Source organism: Delphinapterus leucas, chromosome 2 (genome assembly GCF_059928025.1).
Source record: "Delphinapterus leucas isolate spDelLeu-1000000601 "Yukka" chromosome 2, BTC_Dleu_Yukka2, whole genome shotgun sequence".
In the NCBI taxonomy this organism is placed as follows: Eukaryota; Metazoa; Chordata; class Mammalia; order Artiodactyla; family Monodontidae; genus Delphinapterus; species Delphinapterus leucas.
The window spans coordinates 178,169,161-178,195,811 of NC_143130.1; the positions used below are offsets into that span (position 1 = coordinate 178,169,161).

Genomic DNA, 26,651 nt, shown 5'->3' on the forward strand with positions numbered 1-26,651 from the left:
TCCTTAACCAAACAATCTCTGCCTTTTGGTTGAGGTACTCAAACCATTAACTTGCATTGTTAAGTACTGATGTTGGGTTTAAATCTACCATCTTGCTGTATTTTTTCTCTGTTTATCCCATCTTTTTTTTGTTCCCTTTTCCTCTTTTTCTGTTTTCTTTTGGATCAATTGAATACTTTTATGATTACAGTTTCTTTTGTTGGCTTTTTAACTATCACTCTTTATTGTTTGATCTCAATTATTTAGCTTTTCTAGAATGCATCTTTAACTTGTCACAGTCAGCCTTCAAGTGACAATACACCATGTAAATATCAGTTTACAGCAGTGTACTTCTATTTCTTCTCCGCGAGTCTTCCTGCTATTGTCATTTTACTTCTTCGTATGTTATAAACCCCACCATATATTATTTTTAGAAAACAGTTCTATTTTAAAGAGATTTAAATAATTTTTTAAAACTCTTTTATACTTAACCAGATAGTTATCATTTTCAGTGTTCTTCATTCTGGTATCCATCTGATATCAGTTTCCTTCTGCTTGAAGGACTTTCTTTAATTTCTCTTGTAGCACAGATCTACCGGTGATTCATTCTTTTAGCATTTGTTCATCTGAAAAAGTCTTTCTTTTGCCTTTGATTTTTTTTTAACAGATCTTTATTGGCGTATAATTGTTTCACAATGCTGTGCTAGTTTTTCTTGCACAACTGAATCAGCCATATGCATACACATGTCCCCATATCCCCTCCCTCTTGAGCCTCCCTCCCACCCTCCCTATCCCACCCCTCTAGTTCATCACAAAACACCCAGCCGATCTCCCTGTGCTATGTGGCTGCTTCCCACCAGCCACCTATTTTACATTCGGTAGTGTGTATATGTCGATGCTACTCTTACTTCGTCCCAGCTTCCCCCTCCCCCCACCATGTCCTCAAGTCCATTCTCTATGTCTACCTGTTTATTCCTGCCCTGCAACTAGGTTCATCAGTACCACTTTTTTTTTTTATTCCATATATATGCGTTAGCGTACAGTATTTGTTTTTCTCTTTCTGACTTACTTCACTCTGTATGACAGACTCTAGGTCCATCCACCTCACTACAAATAACTCAATTTCGTTTCTTTTTATGGCTGAGTAATATTCCATTGTATATATGTGCTCACCTTTATCCATTCATCTGTCGATGGATTGCCTTTGACTTTGAAAGATATGCAGGCATACGTCATTTTATTATGCTTCATTTTATTGCACTTCGCACATTTTGTGTTTTTCACAAATTGAAGGTTTGTGGCAACCCTGCATCAAGCCAGTCTATTGGCACTGTTTTTCCAAAATCATTTGCTCACTTCCTGTCTCTGCATCACATTTTGGTAATTCTCAAAATATTTCAAACCCTCCAACAGCAAAAAGATTGACTCTCTGAAGGCTCAGATAATGGTTAGCATTTTTTAACAATAAAGTATTTTTTTAACTAGGGTATGCACTTTTTTTGGGGGGGGACATAATGCTACTGCACACTTAATAGACTACAGTATAGTTTAAATATAACTTTTGTAAGCACTGGGAAATCAAAAACTTTGTGTGACTAACTTTTTCTGACACTCACTTTATTGCAGTGGTCTGGAGCTGAACCCACAATACCTCTGGTGGGTATAGAACAAGAGGTCAAAGTTTAATCCTTTAAAAATTTTGCTCCACTGTCTTCTCGCTTGCACTGTTTCTGGTAAGAAATCTGCTGCCATTCCTATCTCTGTTCCTCTGGACATAGTGTATCTTTTTCTCCTCTGGCTACTTTTAAAGATTTTTTCTGTTGTTCTTTTTAAGCAAGCAACTTGATTATGATGTGCCTTGGTGTAGTTTCCTTCTTTTTCTTGTCTTTGGAGTTCGTTTATAGTTTTTATGGAATTTAGGAAAGTATTTGGCCCTTATCTCTTCAGATATTTTTTTCTGTCTCCCACACCTTGTCCTTTAGAGGCTCCAGTGAAAGGTGTGCTAGGCCTCATAGAGTTGTTCCACAGCTGACTTATGCTCTTTTTTTCTAAAGTCTTTTTTTTCTTTGTGTGTTTCATTTGGTGATTCCCTTTGCTGTCTTCAAGTTCAGTAACCTTTTCTGCAATGTCTCAGCTTTTGTTAATTTCCCTCCGTAAATTTTTCTTCTCACATTGTAGTCTTCATCTCATGTAGTTTATGTCTTTTCCATATCTTCATGTCTCCGCCTAACTTTTTGAACACATAGAATACTATCTTAGCCTTATCTGTTAATTCTACCATTGTGTCAATTCCAGGTCAGTTCAGTTGATCGGTTTTCCTTCTTGTTATAAATGACATTTTTCATGCTGCTTTGCGTGTCTGGTCATTTTTTATTGGACGTCTGACCATGTGGGTTTTGCCTTGACGAGTACTGCGTACTGATATGTTTCTAGTAATATCTGGGGATTTGTTTGGGATGCAGTTACTTGCAAACAGTTTGATCCTTTTGGTTCTTGCTTTTAAGATGTGTTAGGAAGGACGATAGTCAATAATCACTCTATGGCTAATTATCCCCCACGACTGAGACAAGACCCTTCTGATTATGAGCCCAGCCCTCTGTGAATTAACGGATTTTTCCAGTCTGGTTGATGGGAACAGGAACTGCTCCGGCCCTGGGTGAATACTGGGTCTCTCTGGTCTTTTCAGGTGGTTCTTTTTGCAGCCTCCAGTAGTTTTCTCACCCCAGTGGGCTGTTCGGTCCACTTCTGAATGGTTCAGGAGGACCTCTGCAATCTCTGGAGTTCTCTCTGTGCAGCTCTCTTCTCTCTGGGACTTCGCCTTGCAGATTCTAACCACCTGTGTCTGCTGGACTTCACCCGGGTTCTTTCTCCCTGTGCTGCAACTTGGAAATTCTATCAAAGGAGAAAGCGGGACATTTGTTTCCCATCTCTCAGAAATCTCTCTCTGTCCTGCAAACCAGAATTCCATGTGTTTTTCCTTGGGTTTTTTGGTTGTTTCGGGAAGTAGGGCAAATCCCATTCCTGTTACTCTGTCTTATCCAGAAGTATAAGTCTCTGCTTCATTTATAATAGATACTCGATCAGTACTTAATTCCATCCACACAGGTGATCCAACAACGATTCTAAAAAACATACTAACCGAAGGTTATTTGCATAATTTATAATTTTGTAACTGTATGCATCTAGTCAGTGGTGGGGGGCACACAGCAAGAAAACAGTTGGGTCTACATATATGACTAGGAAATAAGTACTTTAGCTCTGAAGCTTCCCTTCCCTTTTCAGTTCATTTCTATCATGTAGAATGCAGAATGTGTAGTTTTTTGTTTTGTTTTTTAAATTTTATTTGATTTTTTATATTTATTTATTTATTTGGCTGTGCCAGGTCTTAGTTGCAGCATGTGGTATCCTTTAGTTGCGGCATGCAGGATCTAATTCCCTGACCAGGGATCTAACCCGGGCTCCCTGCATTGGGAGCGCAGAGTCTTAACCACCGGACCACCAGGGAAGAACGTTGATGGTAGAGTCTAGTTGGTGGCTATATCGTTAGTCACTGTAAAATTCAACTGTTTTGCATTGAGGTTTTTCATAACAAGATATTAGGGAATACGTCATTCAGAAGCCTTATGTAAAACTCACCTTTGGACCAGAGTAAACAACTTACGAAAAACTTCCAGCTCCAATGTTGTGTTTAAATAACACCAACTGAATTACAAGTATTACAGATGAGTGGTTATCTTTTGTAGGTAAATTTTCTATTCTTAAACTCAAAAATAAAAATAAAAAATAAACTCCTATGCATAATTATAAATGACTAGCATATTTTCATTTGAAGAAGATGCTATTATACACTTAGTTGTGAAATGGTCATAAAATTTAAAAGTCCACTGTTGAAAACTTGAGAGTAAATTTCCTTTATTAAGTATTCTACAAAGATTTGTAGGTATTTATTTCTATATCTTTAACTTTGATTGAGAGCATATTTTAGAGATTGTAAAAATAGCAAGCTGTTCAAAGTAAGAGTTTAGCTTGTAGTTCTTTTCTTCGGGCATCTCTTTGGAGGTAAAGCTGCATTCTTTGAAAGCAGCTCTTGCCTTAGAGAAAGTGGCGACGTGGATTCGTGGAGGAGGAGACCCAGCTTCACTCACCTCTCGTGCGAGTGCTTGCTCTGTGCCAGGCGGTGCCATGGGCCTTGGGAGGTGGTGCCAGGAGGGAAGACATTAGGCCAAGAATTACCCGACCATCCGGTTATATTTGAGACAAAGATCACAAAGGAAAGGGGCAGGATGATAGAAGAGCTTGAAATCAGGGACCCAACTGGGCCTTGGGTCAGGGGAGGCCTGACCTGACGAAATTACACTGCAGCTGAGAGCTAAGGTTTAATCGGGAAGTTTTCAGGTAATTACTTGGTGTTGCAGTTAATAAGGTGACTGATAGGTGCTTTTCCCAAAGGATCCACTTGCTCTCAGCAGGTCTTTGAGGATCTACTAGTTGCCGGGCGCTACGGCAGGTGATGGAGGGTCAGCAGTGAGTGAATCACCGGCGAACATTCCCCAGGATGACACCTGAATCCTACTGTGAAGCCAGATTGAGCTAATTCTACAAGTGAGGAGAGGGACAGTTCTTCCCTTTAAGAACTGACCGTGGTGGTAGGAAAGATTGCTACTAGGATTTTTACCATCCACGTAAAAAACGAGTTAGAGTTATATGTAAGATTGCTTTTAAAGTATAAATTGCTTTGTGGAGAAGTTACATCTTTGTGATACAATGTCATCTCACACTGGAGAAGGGAAGGGTCCTCATTCGTTCGGGTATCCTTCAGTGCCTTTCTTAGGGTTTTCATGCTCTCATTGAAGCCTTGTAACTGGGTTGTGAGTCCCTAGGCCCTTGGTCATTTTCGTGGCCTAGTACCTGGGGTCCTCCTATCAGTTATGTTTCCTCGTTGCCTGTTGTTGGTGGAGAAGATGTTGCTGTTAGGTTTGGGTTTTGGGTTTTTGTATGGGTGGCCCAGCTGTGATGGTCTGACTGTTGTCTCTGTTGGTTGGTTTTTCCAGTTATATCATTTGTAACCAAATGACGGCTTTCTATTTAAAATATAATGTGGAAGGGCTCCCTACCTCCCCACCTCCAAAATGTATCTCTTAGCAATATGACCCTCAGAACCTGGCATTCCTGTTACAGGAGGAAGAGCTGTAATTTGGCCTTTGGTGGACTCACCTTTATAAACCCTATCACATGAATAAAACAAAATCAAAAGCATAGTAGAAAACCCTTGGTGCTTCCCTGGTGGTGCAGTGGTTAAGAATCTGCCTGCCAGTGCAGGGGGCACAGGTTCAATCCCTGGTCCGGGAAGATCCCACATGCCGCGGAGCAGCTAAGCCCGTGTGCCACAATTACTGAACCTGCGCTCTAGAGCCCATGAGCCGCAACTACTGAACCCTCATGTTGCAACTACTGAAGCCTGCGCACCTAGAGCCCGTGCTCTGCAACAAGAGGAGCCACCGCAATGAGAAGCCCGCTCACCGCAATGAAGAGGAGACCCCGCTCGCCGCAACTAGAGAAAGCCTGCGCGCAGCAACAAAGACCCAACACGGCCCCACCCACCCCCACCCCCACCCCCCAAAAAAGAGAAAACCTTTGTGGTTTTAAACAGAGAACTGAATAATCAACCTTTCTTTCCTTGTTGTCTCTGAAATTAGATTATCAGCGTTTCTTTTTGGAGCGTATCCCTTCCTGTCTTAAACCTTTATATGTTCCACTGTACTGCAGTTGTGTCACAGCGTGAATATTTTATTACTTCACCCACTGGTGATGAATATTACAGGTATAGAAAGGCTGCGTGTTATTGAATTGTGAGAATTTTGCATAAACACTTCTTAAGTCATTTTGGTTTGCATTTATTCAATAAATTTAGCAACTGGGAGAAGAACATCTGCAGGATCATTTAAATACTGAAAGTAGAAAATGTCAAGAAAGCTGTAAAAGCAGGGGTTTCCTACCACCACGGTCAGTCCACACCACACTCGGGGGCTGCGCGGGTCACATACGTGCACATGTGGTGACGTGTCTGTTTCACACGTGCCCAGTGCACAGAAAGGATTTGCCCTCTTTCAACAGGTGAGGAAACCAAAGCTTGAGCAGGCTTCTCAGTCTCGGGTCCTGGTCTGAGTGAGAAGAGGGCCTGGTGAGGCTGTCCCCTGAGGCCACACTGCCTCTCTCTGTGCAAGAGCTGATTCTAGCTCTGTGTCCAGGGATCACGGTGCACTCCGAATCAGTGTGTCTCAGCCGAGAGGTGGTGATGGATCTGTGTGATCTGCATCAGATCTAAGACTTCTAGACCTATGGTAGAAACAGATTCCCTCTGGTTTCCATGGCGCGATGCTGACAACGATCGCTTTCTGTGGCTCTCAGACTGCACTCCACGCGTGCAGACAGCATGCAGATGTCAACACCACGGCACTCCACTAACTTGACCCCTGAAGCTGCTGTGCTAAGAAATGGTGGAGGGTTAGAAACCCATGGACAGCTCAAGGTGGCCTGATTTTTGCCTTCTGCTCTTTAATCTACATATTAGCTTTCAGTATCTTTAGCCTTCTCTAGAGGTGAGCATTAAATTAACGTGGTAGGAAAAGAGGGTAGAAATTACAGTGTGAGGTTTTTGTTGTTGTGTGAAAGATATAACTTTTTATCCATTAGAGTTGGCCAGTAATAAAACTGCCTGGTTCGAGGGTGGTCATCCTCCCAGGACATGAAAAGGGGACTTTTGCATTCAAAGCAAGTTGGTCTATGGCCCCTTGCAGGCCCCTGACTCAGCACCTGGGATTCGGTGAATGTGTAGGTGTTGCGGACGGGCTGTAGCTGACTGAACACTGTGCAGTGGGACTTCAACTTTAGGCTGGAATCATTAGCTTTACTACAGCAGGTCACTCAGGAATCTCAGCTGACCGGGTGGATCAGTCAGAGTCCTTCCAGAGAAACAGAACCAGTAGGATGGAGACAGACAGAGAGAGACAGAAAGAGGGATGGATGGATGGATGGATGGATGGCTGGGCGGGTGGGTGGATTTTTGAGGAACTGTCTTATGCCTTGTGGAGTCAGACGGGGCAAATCTGAACTCCGTGAGGCAGGCTCAGACGCTGCCATCCACAGTGGAATTACTTCTTCCTCAGGGAAACCAGTTTTGCTCTTAGAAGACTTTTCAACTGATTGGTTGAGGCCCACCCACGTTCTCCTTTACTTAAAGTCAGCTGATCTAGATGTGACCACAGTTACTAAGCGCCATCACAGTGACACTCAGATTGCTGTCTGGTTGAATAATGGGTACTCTAAGCCGTCACGCGGGTACGTTTTATTTTTTTCAGCCATCGCCTTTAATCACAACCTGTTATATCTCCCTTCCCTGCCCCTCTGGTTCCAGCTGTCGCATCTAGTGTATCGCTTCAATCCCCGACTCAGAACCTCATCTGTCCCCACCTTCCCCTTGGGCAGCCTGGCCGGAGAGGGACCTGAAGCGGGAGAGGAGGGGCCGAGCGCCGCAGCGCCTGTGCCTGATGTCCTGCGGCAGCCTGGCCTCTGCCCAGGCGGCGGCCCCTCCCAGGGGGCATCTGTGCTCCGGAGAGCGTTGGGCTTCCCGAAAGACCCTCCATGAGGGGCAGCCGTCCCCCCTTGTGCCCCAGCCTCCAGCCCCTGCCCGGGCGAGCTGACCACTGCTCTCTCCCCCCTGACCCCTGCAGCCCTCACCTGCAGCCTCCGAGGTGGCCCGTGTGTGTGCTCCCCTCTAGGTGCCCTGTGCCACGATGTCACGGCACTCGGGCAAGTCTCCCAGAGAGGCAGCGCGGCGGTGCCCACAGACACCTCTGCCCCCGGGAACGCGGCCTGGATCCACCGTCCCCACCCTGGTCTCTGGGTGACTCTTGGAGCCCCCGATCACTGGCTTTGAGGGAGAGGATTGGGAAGCCCCCCCCCAGGAGTGCTGCGCCCCCCTAGGAGTGCCGCACCCCACAGCGGCCTTGGGCTCCTTTCTGACCCTGTCCTCTCCGCACTCCACAGCCGGGGGTGACAGGGCTGGTTCTGCTGCCCCCATCCGCACCCCGCAGGCCCGGAGGAGATGGTGGCTGGGCTCCCAGTGTCCCCTTCTTCTGTTCTGTGGGCTTTGGGATCGGGGGGCCTGGGGACCAGCGGTGGAGGACGCGCCCCTTCTACCTGACAACATCTGTCCCAGCCTCTGTTCACCGGTCACTATGGTTTGGGAGGCCTCTTGCTGGGCCGTGTGCACACACCCCATTCGCCGGTTCCAGACCTCCTGCTCCTCTCTTTACTTACGTCAGAGGAGCATTACTCATATTTCTATTAAAAGATTTCTTTCGTTCCTTGTTTCTGGCTTTTAGTTACTCGTTCCAGCCATTCTTTGTTGCTCCCATTCCTGGACTGTCTGCGTCTGCTCCTCTCACACGACGCAGAGAGCAAACATTTGATGCTCAGAGCTTCTAGAGCCCAGGACTTGGGGAGTGTGTGTTTTTCTTCATGGAAAATGGTGTTGCAGGAAGACAGGATAAAACAAAACGGGTGCCATGGCGTTTTAGCTTGGTCTTTACAAGACTGTTATGTGAACAGCCAGGTCTGCTCTGAACTCTCCGTAGAGACCCTCGCTGTCGTAGTGGAGTCGGATTCTACCTTGTAGGTCAGGTGTTTTGATTCTATGTTTCTGGGCTTGGAAGGACGGAGGAGTTTTTTGATCACTAGAGTCGAGCTCTGTAACCGGCATATGGCGTGTTCAGAGATTCGGTGAGGTAACATATTTAAACTGACTCCGAAAGAAACATAGGTTATAAATTGGTGGTAGTGAAAAACTAGACTTCTACATTTATATCAAGAACCTGTCAATATATGTTGTGCTTTATTCATATTAACCATACAGGCAGTAAAATGTACCTGTGCTCCAAAGAATTGTGGATTTTATGTAGAAAACACCTGTTGTAAATAAAACACGCTGATTTTTATGAAATGGAGATTGACTGGAGCCTGGGGTGGGGGAGAGTGGTGAGGGACAGTACAGGGTGGAGAGCAGAGAAGAGGGCCATGAGGCATGCAAGGGAATCGTCCAGACTTTGTGTGTCCCGTCCAGTCCCTGGACACACGGACCAGGCTGTCCCGTGACATGATGACTCCTCTCCTTGCTAACATTGCGGCCCTTTCTCTGGAAACGATCCTCTAGCCACCCACCCGGAAGTTACTCTGTCTTGACTTGCCGCTCTCATCGCTGTCACGGCAGAGGACTTCGGCGGGGAAGCCGTGCACGACCTCCGGTGTGAAGCGGCCTCTGCCATTTTCTCACCGTTTTCAGCTCTTTGATCTCTGCTGTTTCTTTCGTAATCTCACCCTTTTCTTACTAGCGCTTTGAACTTTTCTCCTTGCTCTGCACTTACTGGATATAACAAAGGCCTTAGGTGACATCCCTGCCCATCAGCATCTGTTGGCACTGGTTATCTGAAAGGTCAGGAAGGAACCTTGGTGGCTGGCTGTCCACGGCCGTGGGTCTAGCTGTGGCTTTGACCCAGGCTCTCAGGACCCACACCACTTCCGAATTTTGAGAATAAGGATGAGCCAGATAACCACTGGAAGCAGTTATCATTAGAATTCCTTAAGATTGTTTTAAATGTTCTCTGTAAATATTTTTAATGTCCTGGTTATAATTATAGGATATGTGGATTTTAGTTTGCAGTTAACATGTTTCGAACATTACCACCTTCCTCCAACCCTACGGGAGCAGAATTTGACCCAGAGGAAGACGAGCCAACGTTAGAAGCAGCCTGGCCTCACCTGCAGGTACTGGACTCTGGGGGTGCACCAGACACAGAAGGGCGGGGGTCAGCGTGGGGTCGGGGGGTTCTCCGAAGCAGGAGCCCTGGGCCTGGGCCTCTCCAGCTGGTCGCAGATGGGCCTCTGCACTTCGGTGTCATAGACCCTGCAGACCTGTACATGTGAGAGAAGTATTTTAGCAAAAGAGAGAACATTTAATGGCTCTTTGTTTGGACGCTCTGCAGAAACTACAAAGTTACAGAATTGTCAGCATATTTTCAGTGAAAGTGACCGTGGAATTGAGGGTGGAGGTCTTATGCAAACATTCCTCAGTTTGTGTGCCCGCTGTGCGCCCCGAGGCCCATCTGCTTGACTGATGCCTTTTTTCTAACACGTTTTTAAGGAGGAAGATCGATTGGGCAGGGCGCATGCCCCCCGAGCTAGATCGGGAGGTCTGGGTCTGCTGAAGGAGGGGAGACAGGGAGGTGAAAAGCCTGGGAAGGTGCTCGATGGGGAACAGACAGGAAGGGCCATCTCGGTAGCAGAACGTCCCCTCCCACAGTGTCATGTGTAACCATTGGTGAAGGGGGAGGAACGTCCCGGCCCCGGGTGACTGTGTCTGTGACCTGCTCACCTAACACTCCCAGCTTCCTGTCCACCTGGCTTTCTGCTGGGACACTTGGAGGTGACAGGCTGCAAATCCCACCTGGGATTTGGTCACAGCCCGGCTTATGGCTGCTGTGCACTGTGGTCTCTGAGCATTGGTGACAACAGCCATGGAAATCATTTGTTGAAATGCCATTTAAGGATATAGTCTGTGGTTCTTAGCTAACAAATAAAACAATTACCATCATCCGTTATAATTAGGCCATGTGATTGGACATAAATCCTTTAGACATGTGCCCTTCTTTTTAAGGCTAATATTTGCAGACAAAGATTCAACTCACGGTGTATTTTTAATCTCCATTTAATAAAATACCATGTTATTTGACTCATTGTGGTTTTTCTTTCCTCCTAGCTTGTTTATGAATTTTTCTTAAGATTTTTAGAGTCTCCAGATTTCCAACCTAATATAGCGAAGAAATATATTGATCAGAAGTTTGTATTGCAGGTAAGGTGCAAGTTAGCTGAAACTACAAACGCTGTAATCTACCATTAGAATACCGCATCACTGAGTGTCTTTTTCTTCTTGAAGCTTTTAGAGCTCTTTGACAGTGAAGATCCTCGCGAGAGAGATTTTCTTAAAACTACCCTTCACCGAATCTATGGAAAATTCTTAGGCTTAAGAGCTTACATCAGAAAACAGATAAATAATATATTTTATAGGTAAGTCAGTGTGGGGGTGACATTTCCCTTTTGCATGCGACGCTCCTGTTCACAGTCGATGTCCCACCTCGTCGTTGGCTGTAGCAAAGTGGCTGGGCAGCAGGAGTGGCCGTTCCTGAGCAGCGGGCTCGTCGTGGGCAGGTGGGCCCCGTCTACACCTCCGCCTCTGCGCTGGGCAGGGCCGCCTTCCCTCTGTGCCTGCTTCCGCCCGCCCCCCGCTCACACCCGGTGTTTGTTCCGGCTTTTACCGGCAGGCCCGGTCACCCTGAACGTGGTTCCTTCTGTGTGGATGAATCGCTCCATCCAGAGCCAGCGGTTTCCTCGCACCTGTGTGGTGCTCGTTCGTCCCCGCTGAGTCTCAGTGAAAGAAGGAAGGAGTGAGGAGTGAAGTGGGGAATCTTTGGCGACTCCCGCCGTGCACTGCTGGAAGCAGTGGCTGAGGCAGCGCGGTGTTCAGCGGTCGCAGCCTCCCCAGGCCTGCAGGACCACAGAGGCCTGGCTCTGTTTTAGTGGGGAGGACCCCGCCCCAGGGCTCCTGGAGGAATGTTCTGACAGTCCAGCTCAGTGTTCAGCCTGACCCCGTGACCCCTCGCACAGCCTCCCTGTCGCCACCCCTCTGAGTCGCAGAGTCTTAACGCCCCTCCATCCGCCGGCTCCTACGCCGACACGCTCCTTGGACGAGCGGGTGTAGGTCCTGGGCGAGCCCTCGGGTGCCCCTCAGGCTCCGGGCTCCTTCCACACCAGGGCCTCGCAGCCTCGCTTGATCCTCCGGGAACGTTCTCACGTTCCCTTCCACCAGCCCTTCTCCTCACCCTCCCAGGCTTCCGGAGACATCCCTGCGCCAGGGAGGCTCGCAGCTTGGCGGACGGTCCGGCCTCCTGGGATGGCAGGCATCGAGCCAGCGCTTATCTCACAGCCCCAGCCCCAGCTTCCTACCTGGCTTCTGGGGGCTCCAGGTGAACGTTGATGGATGAAACCGTCAGCGTGGTTTCTTCTCTGTCCCCGGAGCGCTCACTGCGCGAGCAGCTGACTCCATGAGCTTTTAGGGGACAGCTCACCCCACGTGCCCCTCACTCCAGGGTGCCGCAGGCAGTGATGAGCTCTGGCGGTGACGGGCGGCCCGCCCCTGCTGTCCCTCGCCCTGCCTGCCTGCGGTCGCGAGGTCCAGCGCCCTCCTTATCTTCGCACGTGATGTGGCCTTTGGGTGTCAGAACCTCCAGCTTGGCGTGTGGCTTCCCTTCAAACTCCCTCCAAGCTCCCCACAGCCCGTTTATGTGATGGAGCCCAGGCTGGACACGCTGGCTTAGGTGGTGGCATCGTGTTTCCTAAATGTTATATTCCTATTTTGTTTTTCTTGGTGTCGTGTTTCCTTTTTAACAAGACTGTTCCTTGGCCAACGTACTTATCTATCAAAACGTAGCACACACTATTTAATCAACAGCCGACGGGTAGGATTTCAGTTCCAGTCTTTTAGGCTAAAATGGAAGCTCTGCCTGAAGGTTTCTTCCCTGCTCACGTAGGTTCTGTGCAGAATCACCAGTCAGTGCCTGCCTCATACCTTAAGGAACCCTGACTTAGTAACTGAACTACCTAACTAGGCTGTTGTTCAGAAGTTACAGAGTGCAGCTCGACTCTCGCTGAGCACTCAGTGCTGGAGTGTGTGGTGTCCTCGTTTTGTTTTCAGGAGTCTTTCCTGTAAAAACCGTTCCTGATGCGTCCAATCAGGAGGAAGCAGGTCCTGTGGATCCCACAGCCGGCCTGACTCTCCACCTTCAGCACCGCCCCCTCCTCATTCCATGTGAGAAAAATTGCAGACGATCTCGAGAGCTATATTCCGCTCATCTGCGTTCCACGGGGTGTAGCTGCGGCTGGTTAGACAGTATTTCAGGCGTGTTTGGTTGACCTTCCTGAAAGTGTTCGTGTGAGGTTCCTACTTACTTCTGTGGGTCCTCACTCTAGTCAGCGTCTTCACAGGTGAGTTAAGCGCAGCTCTGGGTGAGGGATCATGCCTGCTCGGCAAACAGCGGAGCCTGAAGGTTGGGTGGCAGGTGGAGCCCGGGCTTCAGTTCTCTCTGCTGCCGAACAAACCCCCGCGGCTTGGGAGCTTAAATCAGCGTTTGCCATTGCTCTCATTCTGTGGCCTGCCCGGGCGGGGCTCCGTGAACGTGAGCGGGCGGCCCCGGGGCCGAGTTCTGCAGTGGCTGCCTGTGCTCCGGGGCCTGGTGCGCACCGGCCTCATCCCTTTGTACCGATCAGAGCCACTTAGGGAATTGAGGACAGCCCGGCTTCAAGGGGGAGTGACTTCCACCTCTGCGTGGGAGGTACAGAACACGTCCTCCAGGAGGGAGAGGAATAGATGGCGTCCATTTTGGAGACTGTCCTTCACAGGCAGGTTCCAGCTCAGTTTTGGGAGAGTCCTAGTTCCTTTTGGCTGAAAGAGGGAGGCATACTGTAGCCTGCTCTGCATGGGCCCTTAGGGCTTCCCTCCTGTTTTGCACCCCACTTTCTTGTTTCCCTCTGGAAAAGGAAGAAGGGGAACTACACTTACATTCTCTTTCCTATACCTACTCCAAATCTACAAAATAATCAGGAATGAAGAATTTACCGATGAGAATATAGCAATGTTGATCTAGGAAAACAAAATGGCTTTTGGCTAAAGGCTGCCCTTATTTAAACGTTAGTACTGCTGGAGACAGATCACAAGTGGTGCCCAGGGGCTCGGTCACCTCCACATGCCGAGCACCCAGGCTTCAGGAGCCTCGCCCACCTGCTGCCTGCACAGCCCTCCAGGTGTAAACAGAGGAAGAGGGACTGAAGTTGGCTGGTTGCACTCTTACTTTGTACATCTAAACTGTTTTAAGTATTTCAAATAAAACAGGTGAAGTGAAGGGAGCCTCAGGTGGAGTTTCACAAACAAACTAAAGCACCTCGCCGTGTAGATGCCCAGGGAGGCTGGGGCTCCCATGAGGCCGGCTTCCCACCTCAGGGCAGGGGCAGTGGCGGGGCCGACGTGTCTGAGGCTGACACGGGTGCCCCACGTGCAGCGCAGCCTGTCCCCTGCTGCCCTTGATCTGACCAGCCGGGCTGCCGGGGTCCATCACGGGTACTTTCCCGCCTCGGCTCCGTGCTGTGGCCACGTTTGTTTCCGTGTCACTGTGTTTTGCTGCTCAGTGGTTCTGACCCCGGTCCCTGTGGTCTCAACTCCGATCTGTCTAAGCTGGTGTCCGAGCCTCCGTGTGCCTGCCTTGCCCGCCCGTCGCCCACCTTTGTTCTAGCCAAACGGGCTCTCTCCTCGCTCCATGCCCCCCCTTTGAAAGATCTGTCAAAAACCTAAAGACGTTAGACCCGCTCCTCAGGAGTACGTCACACTTTGTGGGCGTTTGACCTGTTCTGGACCTTAAGGTCACTCTTCCGTTTGTTTCAAACAGGGACAATGAAAAATTTTAATCATCGCAAACTCTTATTTTTGGCCTAGAGCTGGCTCTAAACTAGTAGTTTTTGTCTGATAGGCAGGAACCTTTCTCAGACCCCAGACGCCTCTCGCTTCAGGCGGAATTCGCTGTGTGTTGGTTCAGCCTGACGCCAGGTGACGCCTCTCGCTTCAGGCGGAATTCGCTGTGTGTTGGTTTAGCCTGACGCCAGGTGAGCCAGGCTGTGGGGCAGGAGCAGATTGTTTCCGAGGAGTCCTCGGAGAGAGAAGATGCTTTCCTGCTTCCTGTCCCTGTTCCCTCTCCCTGGGCCCAGTTTACTCAGCAATCGTGTTTCAAGCACCGGTCAGATGCCAGGCTCGGCCCTGTAGCACCAGGGGCGACACGGTAATGCTAAGTCGTCGTCCCCATCCTCAGGCTGGCACAGGGCGCAGGAGCTGCTGGGAGCCCCAGGGAGCATGCGCGGGGGCCCCGAGGGAGTGCTTTCTTGGGGCAGGTGAGTCGGGCTACTCAGATGGGGGTTTCAGAAGATGGCACTTGAAGCAGCATAGGGAAAGTGTGAGGTGTCAGTGAGGAAGTAGGGGAGACGACCCCAGTGGTGAGGAAGTAACTTGTACCCTTTGCAGAGACTGTGCTAAATATTGGAGGCTTTAAAATTGAGTAAGATGTCAACTTAGGTTGAAATGCAGCAAAAAATAAAATGGATTAAGCGATGGATGGAGAGATGTATGTGTGATAAAGCAAACAGCAAGTTGTTCGCTGTCAAATCTGGGCGGTTGAAATACAGGTGATCACTGTTAACATCTTTTCACTTTATGTTTGAAACTTTCAAAATGAAACGTTAGGGAGAAATTTGAGCAAGCCCATGCCCTCTGCCCTCCAAGTGTCTGCATGTCCAGGCTTTGCGGAGTCTCTCTGGTAACACTTAGCAGAGCCCCCGGAACGGTTTTCACAAATAGATTTGCTTATTGTTGCCTGGCTACGTGGTTTTCTTCCTAAAAGCATTGTTTTCTTATTCAGAAGATTTTAGTCTTTTCCAGCCGTTATTTCAGTGTCTAATTCTAAATGACAAATTGCTTTTTCTAGATTTATTTATGAAACAGAGCATCACAATGGCATAGCAGAATTACTGGAAATACTGGGAAGGTAAGTTGTCTCTTTGTTATCGGTAGCGAAAGGCCTTAGATGGGATTTATGCCGAAATGATCCGGTTCATTGCATTCCACAGCCCCCTCCCCAAGGCAAGGCAATTTAAACCGTTCTCTAAAAGGACGTAAAGAAGCCTCACTTAATGGCCGGGGCTGGTGAGCTCTTGGATCAGAACTAAATGACACTAAATGACAAACCTCTCCCATCCCTATGGTTCCATACGTAGATTCTGTTTCATGTACCTCAGGAGCATCACTATGGGAACACAATTTCAATTATTTCCTCAAGAGCAGTGTTAAAAATAGTTACATTAAGAAGGTTTATATTTGACACTTAGAAGAAAAATAGGTCATTTATTATACATTTGGGGTATCGAGTAAATGCTAATGTGTTGCTTTGATTTTATAAATTTTTCATATGTATACTTATAAAATAATTAACATTTCAAAATTTCATCGTCTTAATCCAGGTAGAGTTCTTGCTTGCTATCCTTTTTTTTTTTTTTTTTTTTTTTTTTAATCAATGACCTGTAGGTTTTCTGTCAGACCTCCTAACTCACTAATTCCCCAGACAGAGTTCCTCAGGGTTCCACGGCTGAATAAGCTTGGAAGTGCTTCTTCCCCAGCACCTTACTTGGGGATTCAGTGTATGTTAGCAGCTAAAGGTTTTGAGGAGTCCTGCGGGGAAGAAACTGTACTCCTGCCTCATCTAGTGATTCCCAGAACTATCTGAACACAGTAAGCTTTTCAAAGGAACACTGTTGTCATCTGGTAGATCTATGGTCCAGCCCTTCTGAAAACAACTCTCCTCGCTGTTTCAGATATAACGTAAAACAAATGACGGTCCTCGTGGAGAACTCTACACTGACACATTCCCGGGATTCTCTCTCCCAGCAGGGTATAGTGAGTGCTTGAGTGGGTGCCCCTTACTAGCTGTCCGGCCTTACTTAACCACTCTCACCTCCCGTTTCCTTATCTATAAAATGGCAATATACTCATATTCACGTCTGAGGTTGTTGCAAGGCTGGGGTGAACTGAGTAAAGTGTCCAGAGAGCCTGCCACACCGCACGCAAGGGCCTCAGAGGTCCTCTCCTGTCCCCTCATTTGAACGCACACACCATCCTGGAGGCCACTTCAGGTTAACCCTGCCTGCAGCTCCCATGTGCCCCAGGCTCATGAAAGAGGGACCAATTTAGAAATCGCTTGAACTGCTTCTACAGCTCGCAGGAACTTCTACCTCGTTGTAAAGCCAAATAGATAAAATACTCGACGTCACAAACAAAAGCTTCAGCTTGGAGGTTGAGAGCAGGGGACCCCCTTTCCTTGCGGAAGGGAACAGCTTTCTCGTTGATTTTGAAACAACGCCAGTTTGCGCACTCAGACCCTGTTCTGCCAGCACTCGCGTGAGGCAGGGTCTCTCTGGGAAAGTGTGAATTCCTGAAGATGGTGAAGGCCGGAGGAAGGTGCCGGAGTTCCACCCGAGCTGCTACCCGGTCTTCATGCCCTGCCTGAGGAAGGAGGTTTTGCCCCCGGAGACCCCTGCTCTTCTGGGTAGCTCTCTGTACACTCAGAATTTTTAAATTGTCCTGTAGTTACAAGATAAAAGTGACTGTGCTTCCCTGAAGGTGTTTAATGATCTTTTAATTTCTGCTACTCTCCTCCCTCCTTTTATCCGGCACACATGGTTGGCTTGATGGTTTTCATGCTGAAAACAAAAACTGAAAGATTATGTTTTTCAACCTGGAACTTGTAAATATTCAAACTTTGGATAAATTCTGTTTTCACAGTATAATTAATGGATTTGCCTTACCACTGAAAGAAGAGCACAAGATTTTCTTATTGAAGGTGTTATTACCTTTGCACAAAGTGAAGTCTCTGAGCGTCTACCATCCTCAGGTAAGGGCTCCTCCGTGATGTTGGTGGGCCCGGAGCTCGTCCGTCTCTGCTTGGACATCAGTGAACTCGGGATATTGAGCCCCAGCCTCTAACTGGGAGTGTTTTGTCTCTTATATCACAGTGTTGACTTGGGTGTCAGGGTGCTGGTGATGAGCGAAAGGATAAGGGAGTAAAGAGAGATTGCTTTTGAGAAAATCAGAAAAACCTCAGGAAAGGAGAATTTCAAAATTGGTTGTAAACACTGAGAAGGGAGTGGCTCACGCGATGAAGGGGTCAAGGAAGACCTCTCCGGAAGGCTTCCTGTGGTGGGATTGAAACCTAGCACCTCAAAGACAACGCCTCTGTGTCCACGGCCAGTAAAATGGCTTAAGAAAAAGTGGTTTGGGGACTTCCTGGCGGTCCAGTGGTTAGGGCTCCGTGCTTCCACTGCAGGGGGCATGGGTTCAATCCCTGGTCAGGGAGCTGAGATCCTGCATGCTGTGCGGCGTGGCCAAAAAAAAAAAAAAAAAAGTATATATTTCAAAAAAGAAAGAAAGAAAAGGGTTTTTTAAAAAAAAAAAAAAAAACCGTGGGGTTTTTATAACTTTGAAAACTGAAAACCTGATCCATAAGTGGTTTCTAACTGGTTGGTCAGCTGCATTTCCCCAGGAAGTCTACGTTTTCCTTCACTCTTACTATTCCAAGTTCCGTGCAGGCAGAATGTAAGCTACACTGACTGCAGCGCAGAAGGTTCTGGGGAGACACCCGCCGTCAGTGTGGGTGCAGGGTGGGTGGGCCCCACGTCTGGGTCCAAGGACCAGGAACCCCCATTCTGCGGGACCTCCCTCGGGGAGTTTGCCTCATGGCATCAGAAGGTATATCCTTAGATGATTCTAATGACACTGGCTTCCTGGGAAATCTTTTACTTAGAGTTTTTTCCTCTGATTCCTATTGACTGGTAATATCTTTACATCCAGCCAGTTTGTTATCTTGTTAGTTGTTCTGTATTAGAAATTAATAGTTTAGGAATTTAAGATGGAAACAGATTTTAATTTGCTTTTTCCCAGCAGTTAGATTACTTGTCCATTACAGTCTCCAAAAAGGGCACCAGAAAACTCCCACCAAACCTGGCCTGGCTTGTCAATGTTGGTCTAAAAGACTGTCTCCTGGTTTATTTTAGCTTTCTGATGTTCCTTTTGCAGTTGATCTGTGTTGCACACTGATCCTGGGGTCCCTCCCTCAGAGCCCGTCCCAGAGCCTCCGGCGGGGCCACTGGACAGAGCCTGTGTCCACCCAGGAGAAGGGCTGTGGGGGACATTGCGGGCAGGGGACAGCGCTGATCACATCCGGCCCTGTCTCCCCACAGGAAGATGTCTAACGGTGATACAGCATTTCCATGTTAAAATGGAATATTAATACTTTTTCTCCTCTTACTGTAGCTGGCATACTGTGTAGTGCAGTTTTTAGAAAAGGACAGCACCCTCACTGAACCGGTAAGTACACCCTCTCTGGTGAGGGCCTTGTGATACAGTGTGTGTGTCTTAAGTGTCAGTATCGCAGTCTAGCTGCTTCACCAAGACAGCTTCTTCATCTTCACAAACTGATTTCATTCCTGTGTTACAAGTTTTCAAACTGTAGTGATTTTAATTACAAGTTCCCTTGTCGAAGTGATTGTTCATGTAAGAAGATGGCCGTCTTCTCCCTCATTGCATTTTACTCTGAACGGCATCCTTCTAAGTCATGTGCGGTGTAATACTCCCACGTCGCTTGGCTTAACAGCATAGGTCACTGACTTCAGTCAGAGGAATTGTAGCAAGGATTCAACATGCTTGTACTAAAGAGATTGTAATGTCTTGAAAATTCTTTTCAAGTTATAGTGTCACTATTTTATGGTCACTGGATCATAAATGAACGTTAGATTGCTACTGGTCAGTGTTTAGATTTCTAAGTTTCTTGGCATTTTATCTTTATTAAAAATAAAAAGGCTATTATAGCCAAGATTCACAAAGTCCGGTGTGTCAGGTGCCAGTTGAAGCATTTGAATACACTTTTTTATCAGCTTTATTGAGATGTAATTCACATGCCATACAGCTCACCCACTTAAAATGTATGATTCATATGGTAGACCTAGGTTTTATATTTCTTGTGGACCCAATCAGGAATTAGAATATAGCCTAGAATATAGTCCTCTACACATAATTTATCCTTAGAAAATACTTAGTAGTAATTTGATAATTATTAGCATCATGATTTAAATTAGTAGATATAGTACAGGAACAAATTTTGTTCTGTATGTGACCCGCTTTTCATATGATGGTATACAATTACTTTTGTTTACTTCTCACCAACCATCTTGCACCTTTGCAATTTGGAGCTTTAGTCCTCCGCATTAAAATGTTTTTGGTGTTTCTTCCTGTTCCAGGACAAAAATCAGAAAAATCAAAGGTATTTGTTTAATAACTTGCTGTACTTAAAAAAAAAAAAAGTATGATTCAATGGTTTTTGATATATTAGGTTATTACCTTTTTCAACTGTGGTAAAGTATACTATATAACAAAACTTGCTGTTGTAAGTGTACGGTTCAGTGGCATTCATTACATTCATACTGTTGTGCACCTGTCGCCACTGTTTCTAAAACTTTATCATTGCCCCAAACAGAAACTCTGTCTTCATTAAATAGTAACTCCCCACTTACCCTCCCCCCCTCCCCCTGCTAACCTCGAGTCTACTTTCTGTGAATTTGACTGCTCTAGATACCTTACATAAGTGGAATCATACAGGATTTGTCCTTCTGTAACTGGCTTATTTCACTCAGCGTAATTTGCTCAAGGTTCACCTACCTTGTTGCATGTGCCAGAAATTCATTCCTTGTTGTGGCTGAATAGTATTCCATTGTACGGCTAGACCACATTTTGTTTATTCATTTATCTAGCAATGGAAATTCGGGTGGTTTCCACATTTTGGCTGTTGTGAATAATACTACTATGAACATGTGTGTGCAAATCCCTGCTTTCAGTCACTTTGGGTATATACCCAGTAGCGGGATTGCTGAATCATATGGTGATTCTGTGTGGTTAGCGTTTTGAGGAAATGCCATACCATTTTCCACAGTAGCTGCACCATTTTGCATTCCCATCAGCGGTGCACAAGGCTTCCAGTTAATCCACATCCTCGCCAACACTTGTTATTTTCCATTCTTTTTTATTGTAACCATCCTAGTGAGTGTTTTTTGATTTGCATTTCCCCAATGACTAGTGACCTTGGGCATCTTTACACACGTGTGTTGGCCATTTGTGTTTCTTCTTTGGAGAAATATCTTTAAATTCATTGCCCATTTTTTAACTGGGTTGTTTTTACTATTGAGTAACAAAGCAAGAAGTATTAGATGCTAGTTTAAACATTTGAACACTCTTTTAAAAGTCACTATTGGACCAGAAAAGGTAAATATTGTAATTCCTGAGTCTTTCCTGTCCCTTTAGTGGTCTTTCACAGGTGTCTTGTGAAATTTTAATTTTTATAGTTAAAAAAAATAGAGATTCTTAATACTGTATTCTTGAATTAAACTGCTTCTGATCTCTCCTTTCTTTTTAAGATTTTAAATTCTATGTGTAGCCTCCCCCATCGCACCCCAAAATTCAGGAAAAGCCCCTGGTCACATCCCTCAGATGCTGCCTGTGGAGGTGACGGAGGCTGCCCTGCTCTGCAGCCCCTTTCAGAGTGACCCATCCCTGTACCCCATCCCTGGGGTCTCCTCGCGCCTCTGCCTCAACTCTGTCCAACATTCTGGAAGCCCCCAAGAAAATGTACCAAATCTTTTCAGACTTCAGTATCACACAAAGTATTTACTCCAACTTAGGGTGAGGATGTGTTATTTTATCCTCCTGCTAAACTGAAGACATGTTCAGATAGGGAAAGAAAAATGAGATGGCACTGATAATTTAAAAAGCCCTCTTTAATATTTTTCTTCATTGGTGACACATCCTTATTCCTATCTGTGTTTGATGGTCTTCTCCAAACTAAAGTACCATGTGAAGAAATCCTAACACATACCCTGCCCTTTTCCTTCTTCAAAAATAAGGAGAGAAAGAGTGTGCAGTTTTCTGCGATGATTTTTCTTGGTGCATGTTTCTCATACTCTCTAGTGGCTAAAGAATTCACCGAATGTTACCCCACATTTCTCACGGCCTAAGGGTCCCCCCACCCCGAGCCCACTCCCTGCAGGTCCCGGTCCCCCGGCCCCATCTGTCAGAGCCTGGTCCTAATCCTGCTCCAGCAAGACTCAGCGTGCGCATCCCACCCTCTACTGTCTTCCACCTGAAAGTAATGTGAAAACTGATAAAGTTTATAAATTCCCACTAATAACGCTAATACAGCTTCACAGGAGTGAGGGCTTTTAACTGCACTTGGCTGCAAGAAGGCAGGAGACGATGTGCTGGCTTCGGTGGGGTCCTTCCATCTTAAATGGTAGATAGAAAACTCTGACTCGGCACGAGCACAAGGCTACCTCAAGCCCCCTACGCCCAGTCCCCAATATTTCCACCCAGAACCACTTCATCTCTTGATCTCCTGCAGCAGAGGTAACATAATTGCACTCTGGATTACAGAAGGCAGATGAATTTTCTGCACATTAAAAATGCTCAGAGCCTCGCCTCAGTAAATTCCTTCCTTTGAAACTTCGTGTATTATGACAACACAAAGCCCATTTTGTCTTACTTCAGCGTCGAAAGCACATAGGTAATTAGATGAAGGTGTAAACTCTCGTGAAGGTGCTGGGAAGGGCAGTCGGCATACGTGTGCGTCTCATGGTCCTGCACCTGTGGCACCCCGAAGTCTGTGTGTGTCCAGGCTCAGGAATTTTTAAAGTCTGATCCGTTTAAAAGACGTTTGTTGCTCCTGTCTGTAACCTGTAACTAATATTTTTATTTGTAAACTTTGTACAGTGCCCAAGGGCTTTCTGGGCAGGCCGAACACTTTTCCACCCACCTGTCTCTTGAGGCTGATTGAGTTTTACTCTGTGGCCTTTTTCCCTGGTGTTGCAGGACAGGAGAGGGGCTCCTTGGGACGCCAGGCTCGCCTGCCTTCCCTAGCCACCCCCTCCCCCCCGCCCCGGCAGCAGGCCGCCCATTGGGTTTCCCCAGGAAAGCTCAATCCTGAAGTGCGCCCAGCAGCAAGCAGCCATTGTTGGCTCAGAGTAGCATTCCCCGAGCGGACTCCCACTCTGCAAAACGCAGGCACCCTCGGAAGCAGCTGAAACGTTGGGTATTGGTCATACGTCATTCCAAATAGTGTGAAAAGTAAGTCCAGCATATACCTCTGATTCCAGAAATAATACCTTTTCCAGAGACATCGAACAGCTAAATCAATTGTGTCCTGTAGTTCACAGCTTAATGTATTTCTCCTAATAAAATTCCATTTGCCAAATGACAAGGAACGGTGGATTTGTGACATGATTTGCATCTGCTGTGTTCTTAAAAGTGATGCCAATACACAGAGTATAGTAGGTACCCAAACATCTGGTAAATGGTTTTGAGCAAAAAATAGGAAAATCATTAAATGATGCATTTTAAAAAATAATCTCTATTTTTTTTAATTAATTTATTTTTTGGCTGCGTTGGGTCTTTGTTGCTGCTCGTGGGCTTTCTCTAGTCACGCTGAGCGGAGGCTACTCTGCGTTGCGGTGCGCAGGCTTCTCGTGGCGGTGGCTTCTCGTTGCAGAGCACAGGCTCTAGGCGCGTGGACTTCAGTAGTTGCAGCGCGCGGGCTCAGTAGTTGTGGCTCGCGGGCTCTAGAGCGCAGGCTCAGTAGCTGTGGCGCACGGGCTTAGCTGCTCCGCGGCATGTGGGATCTTCCCGGACCAGGGCTCGAACCCGTGTCCCCTGCTTTGGCAGGCGGATTCTTAACCACTGCGCCACCAGTGAAGTCCAATAATCTCTCTTTAAAGACAGTTGTGTCATAAATTTTTACGTCAGACTTCAAAACTGGGAGCACTTTTAAAGTAAATTTTGGAGTTTTATAAAGTATAAAAATATAAAAGATTATCCAGGAGCCTGAAGGTCAAAAGCATCAAATAGAATCATTCCTAAATGAATGTTGTTGAAAAGCCCCTTGTTTTTAACCGCGGTGAGGACTCACAGGCTGGCCTGTGAGCACAGCTGGCATGATCTGCAGAGCCAGAAATGACTAGTGAATGGAAACCACCACCAATCCGAAAGCGTGAGCATTTGCAGTGATGTTCACAGCAGTCCTGAGGCCGGGGGCCGGGATGACGGGTCCAGAAATCGCTGTGATAAGGCTAAACAACTGCTTTAAGTAGCAGGTTGCAGTTGCACAGTCAGGTGTGCAAGTACGTGGACGTGCTCTACATATGCGAACGTCAGTGTTTTGGATCACTGTACTGTTTTAGGCAGCTAAACTCTCAGGGGTGTCGTTAATCTGCACCCCAAATCTGACATTTGGGGTGAAGAACCTTTACTGGTAGGAAATTTGGGAACTGCAGGAACACGGTAACAGAACGGTTGCCCGGCAGAAGCTGCCTGTCTGGTGGGCAGGGAACACAGTGCCCAGCACTCACCAACCGGGAGGCTGCCGCCGCCCGACTGGACGTGCCTCGCAGGGAGCGGCTTGCTCTGGGTGGGGCCCCAGCCAAGGCCAGGCTGCCGCCCATTCGCTGCGGCCAGCAACTTCTCAGGCACTTGCGTGGGTCTAGTAATAAAGTCTTCTCAGCAGCCCCAGGGCGAGGGTCTTCGTGCCCCCAGACTTTGATGAGGGCTGTGGGGCACCGAGGGGTGGGCACCAGCCCGTGGCCACACACAGGGGGCTTGCTAACATCAGTGCTTGACATCTCTCTTTCCGATGTGTTTTAGCATGACTGAAAACACTGTGCACACACACTATGTATGTATGTTTGTGTACAAATATATATGAACAGTCAGTTAATTTGAGAGAGAAACCGATTGCGCCTCTGTGTATATGTCTCCACACTAAGCTATATATATATGAATTCACATGCTCTGTGTTTCTTCACTGGTCTTGTTCTCTCTGAACTCTCCTACCTGCCTCTTTTTTTTTTTTTTTTTTTTTTTAAGGATCTGACTCTTACTGAGATGGTAGTTAATCAGAGTGGTTCACATAAATTAAAACTGTGATTCTGAAGTATATAAAATTAGACCTACCTCTCTAATTATAAAAAACGTACATTCTGATTTACTGAATCACTGTTCCTTCTACAAGGAAAAAAGCACCACCTCATCTTGTGGCTTTGCAGAGGGGACACCTTACTGAAGAAACAGAGGGCGTCACACTGTGTGTTGTCTATTCCGTAGGTGGTGATGGCACTTCTCAAGTACTGGCCAAAGACTCACAGCCCAAAAGAAGTCATGTTCCTAAATGAACTAGAAGAGATCCTAGACGTCATTGAACCATCAGAGTTTGTGAAGATCATGGAGCCTCTCTTCCGGCAGTTAGCCAAGTGTGTCTCCAGTCCCCACTTTCAGGTATGCGGCCCGGAGACGGTGGGCTCGTGTCACTTCCCTTTGGAGCCGGTAGGTCGCGGTGTGTAGCTGGTCATGTTTTGCTTCTCGGGTAATTTGAAGGTAATATTCAAGCTTTTGCTTCAGTGAATTCAGAGTAAGATCCTGAGGCTTCAGCTCTACAAAATACACTCTAGCACCTCGTCCCCCCTTGTCACTGAAAACGTGTTTCTCCATAAGAGTAATTAAAGACAGCTTCTCTGTAAACGACCTCTGGCTCTCTGTTCACTGGGTTCCCAAACGCACACAACCTTATTCTCCACAACTTGAGTGATCGATGCTCACGGAGAAGATAAAACTGTTTAGCTTTGCGTTCCCTCCCTCCATAAGCTCTTCATTTCTGACATATACGAGTTTGTGTCCCTTTACCCTTTAAAAAGCAGTAATGGTTCTGATTTTTGTACCTTCCACACTCCTGTGTGAGAGGTGCCTCGGTCATGCCACTTCCCACTTTTCCTGATTTCCTCCTCACACCTTCCAAGCCCCTTTCAAAGGTCATCATCCCCAGTGGCTTTTCCAGCCTGTCTGCCTCCTTTTAACATATTGGGGACCCCATCCTTTTGTATCGTTGAGACGGTGTTTGTTGTGAACTCATCGTGAACAGGGTAGAAATCTAGGCACAATAGGAGCAAAACCTCACAGTCACCAGGGAGTCGACAGCCCAGCGGGAGAGGGGAGACGTGTCCGCACAGCCCCAGGTGACATCCATGTCTGCGTTGCCGGCGGTTTCAGAACTGGCCGCCTCGGTGGCCTCCGCCCCTCCCGTGTTCCCTTGCTGCCCTCCCTGCTGTCATCTCACATCCCCTCCCTCAAGTGCCTCTGCAGGGACAGGCTCCGCCACCACCCATTTTAAGCGGAAGCCACGTTTCCGCACACACGCCAGCACTCCCTCCCGTCCCCTGCTGCTGTTCGCCACATGACTTAACACTTCTAGTAAGTCAGACAATTCGCCCATCGTTTGTTTACCCCCATAGAACGTAAGCTCCACGAAAGCAAGGATTTCTGCCTCACCTGGTTCACTGCAGAATCCTCAGTGCCAGACGGCACTGCCCGTGGTGTAGACGCGTAGTAGATGGGCGGTGGGTGGCTGACGGATAGGTAAAATGAACTCGTTTGACTTGTCTCCTCGGCATCTAGCCCATGTCTAGCAGAAATGTTCATTGAACTCATGAAAAAATGAGTGACAGTGATCTTGACAGACAGGAAACCATCTGCCTCTGTGTTGAAGGCTCTTCAGGATTACAGTCTGTAGAGTATTTTAATTCGTAGAAATAATAATTTTCCAATCCAGTATAATTCATTTTGCTATTTACATATGTAATAGAACACTTTGATCATCAAACAGCAGTCATGCCCTCCGTCTTTCAGGTGGCAGAGCGAGCGCTGTATTACTGGAATAACGAGTACATCATGAGTCTCATCAGTGACAATGCAGCAAAGATTCTGCCCATCATGTTTCCATCCTTGTACCGCAACTCAAAGACCCACTGGAACAAGTAAGAGAGAGCTGGCTGCCGTCAGAAATGGCCATTTTTTAATTTTGCATATTTTGCTGATACTTCAATCATGA

At 47.0% G+C, this 26,651-nt stretch overlaps 1 protein-coding gene across 10 annotated transcripts in view; it reads left to right on the plus strand.

Annotated features, from left to right (window-relative positions):
- Positions 1-26,651, plus strand: part of PPP2R5C (protein phosphatase 2 regulatory subunit B'gamma) — a 132,524-nt gene that overhangs the window by 89,832 nt on the left and 16,041 nt on the right. For all 10 annotated transcript variants that reach the window (XM_022576071.3, XM_022576063.3, XM_022576064.3 and 7 more), the window contains 8 exons: positions 9,691-9,801; positions 10,793-10,885; positions 10,970-11,100; positions 15,615-15,674; positions 17,465-17,573; positions 18,992-19,045; positions 24,875-25,045; positions 26,450-26,577. In XM_022576071.3, coding sequence (XP_022431779.1) covers positions 9,691-9,801; positions 10,793-10,885; positions 10,970-11,100; positions 15,615-15,674; positions 17,465-17,573; positions 18,992-19,045; positions 24,875-25,045; positions 26,450-26,577 — 857 coding nt within the window. The remainder of the gene's footprint in view (positions 1-9,690; positions 9,802-10,792; positions 10,886-10,969; positions 11,101-15,614; positions 15,675-17,464; positions 17,574-18,991; positions 19,046-24,874; positions 25,046-26,449; positions 26,578-26,651) is intronic.